The sequence below is a fragment of the Austrofundulus limnaeus genome, unplaced genomic scaffold, assembly GCF_001266775.1.
Source record: "Austrofundulus limnaeus strain Quisiro unplaced genomic scaffold, Austrofundulus_limnaeus-1.0 Scaffold21, whole genome shotgun sequence".
Taxonomy (NCBI): domain Eukaryota; kingdom Metazoa; phylum Chordata; class Actinopteri; order Cyprinodontiformes; family Rivulidae; genus Austrofundulus; species Austrofundulus limnaeus.
The window spans coordinates 2,883,362-2,889,487 of record NW_013952423.1 but is presented as its reverse complement, the minus strand read 5'-3'; the positions used below and the strand labels follow the sequence as shown (position 1 = coordinate 2,889,487).

Genomic DNA, 6,126 nt, shown 5'->3' with positions numbered 1-6,126 from the left:
ATATATTATATTATAGGTGCAGACTAAAAAAGCTCCAATATGAAAAGCATAAATACTGCACTGAAAGAATGATTTTTTTTCTTTTTAGATATTTTTTTCCCCGATTCAAACGAAACAACAAACAAATAAGTTGTTGAAACCTTCAAGCTGTTAAAACGTTCTCAGTTGAGAACTCAGGTGAGTTCTTTATTTGAAAAGCTGCAAATAAAACAGTAAACTTAAACAGACAATTCAGTCTTTTGTTGGCAGACGGAACGAGAAACATCCTTTTCCAGGTGACTAAATGTGGCAGAACCAGAATCAGGTCAGCCTCAGGTGGAGGGACAGTGGACACGGTGTGAGAAAAACTCAAAACTTCAAGTGGAATGTACCTGCTGCCTAACCTGAAAATGTACTAAACAAAGCTCTCAGGCTGTTTGCCCTCAGTTTACAGCTCTCAGCCACCAACAGATTTTAGCTCAGTACCTGTAAATTTGGTTGAGTTTGGTTAATTTGTCCAGTCGACCACAAAATATTTTGCTAACAGACAGCCAAACAAACACATGCCTGCCTTTCACTGTGAATGCTAAAGTTAAATGCAGGAACAACCTAACAATACCAGGATTATCAGTCATTATCTGTCATTATTTCTCATCATCTAAGAGACGCGAAACACGAAGTGTGTCCAAATTCTTCAACCCAAAGTCAAAACCAGCTGCTGTAAAAATTCAGTTTCACAGAAAAATGTGGAGAAACTTGACCTGTAAAGAGTTTAAAAAAACACTTCCTTTCCTTACAGTTTCATATTTTTATGATCCAAAACAGTAAAGAATGTTCAAAACATGTCTGAGTTCTCAGAAATAATAGCAACAAATAAATAAAAAAACTAAAATGATTTTTTTTTGTCTTTTAGGAAACAGTTCAGCCGTGCCTCACCCAGGACCCAGCTGAGATCATGAATGGATCAGATGAAGTTCTGCAGGTTCAGATAGTCTTAACCTCCCTGACTGGGTGTGTTCTCGTGTTTGCAACTTCAAAGTTTCAGTCCTGTCTTCTTCTCAAAGGAATTTTAATGTCCATAATTGTCTGGACATAAAAGTTCACAAAACATTTTTCAAATGCTTGAATGAAAACAAAACACTTTTGTTCTTTTATGTTTTTTATAATGGCATCTTCGTTCTTTTTTTTTTTTTTGTTTCCGCTGACGTCTCGGTGGCGTCTCGGTTCTAACCTCCGGGGAAAAACTAAAAACCAGCTCCAGCTCAGCATGAGGATCTTTAGAAATTTGTCCTTTTCTTGATGAGTAATTTTACATTTGTTACATTTAACACGTCAAGCGTCTCTGTTATAATGCAAGAAAATAGTAAAAATAAAAAAATCCAACAACTGAATATATTTATTGTTTGATTTATCAGATAAAAAAATAACAGCATGTTTCAAATCAAAGTAAATATATAAAAATTGAAAGGTTACAGAATTTAGTTGATCAAATATCTGTATACTTTCCAGGAGAAAAAAGTCTCAACAATACAGAAGTATTCTAAATAAAACAAACAAAAAAGTTTAAAACCCCACCAAAGTAAAAATGATCTAAAATCCTTGAAAAATTAAAAAATGAGAATCTCAGCTCTGATATATTTAGATATAACTAATTAAATATACCTCTAAACTATATTAACCCAATAATTATATTTCTTTCTGACTTCAAGGGATTTTATCCAAGGAGTTACCTGTGCTGCTGAGCCCCCAGTGAGGAAACACCAGTCTCCTCAGGAGGGTCAGGTGAGTTCTGCAGCTCTGCTCTCCTGGTTTCTGTTTCTAAAACTCCAGAGCTTCTCTTCACTTTTTAAACTCAGGTACATTTCCTGACTGAGCRTTCACTTTTTCACTGCCACACTTCAACAATTCCTCTCTTTAGGTAAAAACAGTAAAACCACCCAAACACAACTTATAAAACACCTCAATATTCAATTAGCACTTAGCTAAAATAAAACATACATATTTGCAGTATTATATTATGATTTCATGTCTTTGTTTCAAGTGTGACACTTGGGCTAAAAACAGCCTGAAAATCCTTAATCAGATGTAATTATTATTAAAATAATCTTTCATACTTTTCTCAACATTTCTTCTATCCACACATTTTCTTTGTTAAACCTCGTTAAGTTAAAGTTTTAGTATATTTCTGATTATTTTTTAGCTGCTGCACGAATTTCAGCCTAAACGATCCAGATGATGTAGGTTTTTGTGTCAGTTAGGTCCCAGTAGTTCCTCCGAGTTTTTCTTCTTGTATAAAGTTTCCTGCCATGTCTTTTCCTTTGTTTAATAAAACAATTTGTTTTTTGAGCTCCTTGTGTCGGTCTGCCTAAAATTAACCAAATCTAATCTCAAGAAAAAAAAACAACCCACGAACTTCATCATGTAGACAAATGAAGTTAAATGAAAGCCTTGCTGGTTTCACAGGATATGTTTGGTTCAGGATCAGCCAGGTGCTGCTGATTAAATACAATATATTATGAATAAAAGCTGGAGTTTTACCTGTTTGTTGCTCTAGAGCCTACTAGTGTGTGGTAACCCATCGCCATCAGCAATGAGCTGTTATTTCCCATCAATCTGTGAAGGGTCAAAGGTCATTTTCATTCTACTGAGAGACCATTCACAAATGGAAAACATTTAAAACAGCTGCCAATTATGCCTGAAAATTTACCAAWTTTGAATCATGAATGTTGAGAGATGAAAACAAATAAAAAACTAAAACAATTTAAAATGTCTCTGCAGATGTCATTTTGCAGGGTAAAGGTTAAGGTTCATGACAAAAAAATAAAACAACTTGACAAGAAAATAAATATGGCTTGTATAAAAAAAGCATCTCCAAACAAACAAACAAACAAACAAACAAACAAACAAACAAACAAACAAACAAACAAACAAACAAACAAACATTTGACATGTTTGGTGGGGATTAAATTTATATAATTTTTATGTCCCACGGGCTCTAAGATATAAAATAAATTTGAAGCAGAGTTTTTGAAAATAATCCATGACATCTGAAAAAAAAAATCAGATTTCTCTGTATGTGGGTATGGTTGAAGAAATTTACTAATCATTTATCTACTGATTTTAAAAGCACCACACAATTTCCCMGTTTTCCTTTTTAAGTATTGATTTTTATAAACTACTGTTATGTCTTGATTAAAATAGTTTTAGTTACATGCCTGAAACACCGTGACAACACATAGAACTGTTTAAATGAACATAAGAAAAGTAATTCTGTTTGAGTGTCTGTGACTCAGCTGTAGGCTTGTAGGGGGCAGGCCAGATATTGAAGACACTAYTAAAATGATTTGTACTTCAGTGTTTCCAGCAGCGCTGATTTGATGCTTCAGCCGTGAGCAATAAAACCATTGTTCTGAATCCATTACTGGTGTTTGTGTGGTCCACTCTCTTCACATTTTATCTATTCAACATTCATGTGGTTTATGCCTGGGTAAGGCACAATTTCAGTAAACGAACACAAGATTTTCTTAAAGTTATATCTGCCAAATGGTTGAAAAATCTTTGTAAATAATGAAAAATCTGTACAAGTTGATATGAATGCCTGTGTAAAGCAGTTCCTTGTAGTCATTAAAATGACCAAAAACTCATCAGAAGATTAAATCACCAGGAATTAACACATCCAAATGTATCTTTGTATACTCAAAAGARTTTATTTCATAAAACAAGAATTACATGAAAGCAGGAAAATATACTATAAAATTTTAATAAATGTTTTCTTCAATCATAATATACAACAAAATTTACAAAAATATAAATAAAAAGTATAACTCAATTCAAAGAACATTAAAACTGAAAACTCTGTTTTACTTTGAATGTATAACTGAACAAAATCAGGGCTTGAACACACCAAGTTTGATTTTTTAAAGATTTTTCACTGTTTAAAAGATTATTTAATCTAAAATAATTTACAGCATTAAGACAAACAGTCCAAGCAGCAGATGGAGAATGCCTAGACTGATTGCAGAGGCAGCACTGGTAGATGTGGTGGTGGTTGTCGTTGTGGTTCTAGTTGTCGTTGAAGTTGTTGTTGGAGTTGTGGATGTTGTTGTTGTGGTTGATGTTGGTGAAATTGTGGTTGTTGTTGGAGTTGTGGTTGTTGTTGTGGTTGAAGTTGTGGTTGTTGTTGTTGGAGTTGTTGTTGTTGTTGCTGGGGTTGTGTTTGCTGATGTTGGACTTGTTGTAGTTGTTGATGGAGTTGTAGTCATTGTTGTTGGAGCTGTGGTTGTTGTTGTTGGAGTTGTGCTCATTGTTGTTTGAGTTGTGCTTGCTGTTGTTGGGGTTGTTGTTGTTGGAGTTGTAGATGCTGTTGCTGAAGATGTGGTTTTTGTTGCTGAAGTTGTGCTTGTTAAAGTTGATGTTGGAGTTGTGGCTGTCGAAGTTGTGGTTGTTATAGTTAAGGGTACTGTTGCTAAAGTTGTGGAAGATGTGGTTGTTGTTGTTGGAGATGTGGTTGTTGTTGATGGGGTTGTGGTTGTTGTTGTTGGAGTTGTTGGAGTTGTGGATGCTGTTGCTGAAGATGTGGTTGTTGTTGCTGAAGTTGTGGTCGTCAAAGTTGTTGTTGGAGTTGTGGCTGTTGGAGTTGTGGATGTTGTTGTTGGGGTTGTTGTTGAAGTTGTGGTTGTTTTTGGAACTGTAGTTGTTGTTGTTGGGGTTGTGGTTGTTGTTGGAGTTGTGGTTGTCGTTGTTGGGGTTGTGCTCGTTGTTGTTTGAGTTGTGCTTGTTGTTGTTGGGGTTGTTGTTGGAGTTATGGCTGTTGAAGTTGTGGTTGTTATAGTTAGGGGTGCTGTTGCTAAAGTTGTGGAAGATGTGGTTGTTGTGGCTGTTGTTGATGGGGTTGTGGTTGTTGTTGTTGGAGTTGTTGGAGTTGTGGATGCTGTTGCTGAAGATGTGATTGTTGTTGCTGAAGTTGTGGTCGTTAAAGTTGTTGTTGGAGTTGTGGCTGTTGAAGTTATGGATGTTGTTGTTGGGGTTGTTGTTGTTGGAGTTTTGGTTGTTGTTGTTGTTGGGGTGGTTGTTGCTGAAGTTGTGGTTGTTTTTGGAATTATAATTGTTGTTGTTGGGGTTGTGGTTGTTGTTGTTGTTGGAGTTGTGCTTGTTGTTGTTGGGGTTGTGCTAGTTGTAGTTTGAGTTGTGCTTGTTGTTGTTGGAGTTGTAGATGCTGTTGCTGAAGATGTGGTTTTTGATGCTGAAGTTGTGCTTGTTAAAGTTGTTGTTGGAGTTGTGGCTGTGGAAGTTGTGGTGGTTATAGTTAGGGGTGCTGTTGCTAAAGTTGTGGAAGATGTTGTTGGAGTTGTGGTTGTTGTTGATGGGGTTGTGGTTGTTGTTGGAGTTGCTGGAGTTGTGGATGCTGTTACTGAAGATGTGGTTGTTGTTGCTGAAGTTGTGGTCATTAAAGTTGTTGTTGGAGTTGGGGCTGTTGAAGTTGTGGCTGTTGTTGTTGTTGGAGTTGTGGTTGTTGTTGTTGGGGTTGTGCTCGTTGTTGTTTGAGTTGTGCTTGTTGTTGTTGGGGTTGTTGTTGGAGTTGTAGATGGTGTTGCTGAAGATGTGGTTTTTGTTGCTGAATTTGTGCTTGTTAAAGTTGTTGTTGGAGTTGTGGCTGTTGAAGTTGTGGTTGTTACAGTTAGGGGTGCTGTTGCTAAAGTTGTGGAAGATGTAGTTGTTGTTGTTGGAGTTGTGGTTGTTGTTGTTATTGGAGTTGTAGATGCTGTTGCTGAAGATGTGGTTTTTGTTGCTGAAGTTGTGCTTGTTAAAGTTGTTGTTGGAGTTGTGGCTGTTGAAGTTGTGGTTGTTACAGTTAGGGGTGCTGTTGCTAAAGTTGTGGAAGATGTAGTTGTTGTTGTTGGAGTTGTGGTTGTTGTTGTTATTGGAGTTGTAGATGCTGTTGCTGAAGATGTGGTTGTTGTTGTTGTTGGGGTTGTGGGTGTTGTTGTTGGAGTTGTGGTTGTTGTTGTTATTGGAGTTGTAGATGCTGTTGCTGAAGATGTGGTTGTTGTTGTTGTTGGGGTTGTGGGTGTTGTTGTTGGAGTTGTGGTTGTTGTTGGAGTTGTGGATGCTGTTGCTGAAGATGTGGTTGTTGTTGTTGTTGTGGTT

At 36.5% G+C, this 6,126-nt stretch overlaps 1 protein-coding gene across 1 annotated transcript in view; it reads right to left on the bottom strand.

Moving 5' to 3' along the window:
* Positions 1–4,159: 4,159 nt before the first annotated feature.
* Positions 4,160–6,126, bottom strand: part of LOC106514592 (GATA zinc finger domain-containing protein 14) — a gene marked incomplete at its 3' end in the record, with an annotated part of 7,467 nt that continues 5,500 nt past the window's right edge. The window contains 6 exon segments of the mRNA XM_014003924.1: positions 4,160–4,209; positions 4,305–4,405; positions 4,503–4,752; positions 4,827–5,053; positions 5,391–5,529; positions 5,655–6,094. Coding sequence (XP_013859378.1) covers positions 4,160–4,209; positions 4,305–4,405; positions 4,503–4,752; positions 4,827–5,053; positions 5,391–5,529; positions 5,655–6,094 — 1,207 coding nt within the window.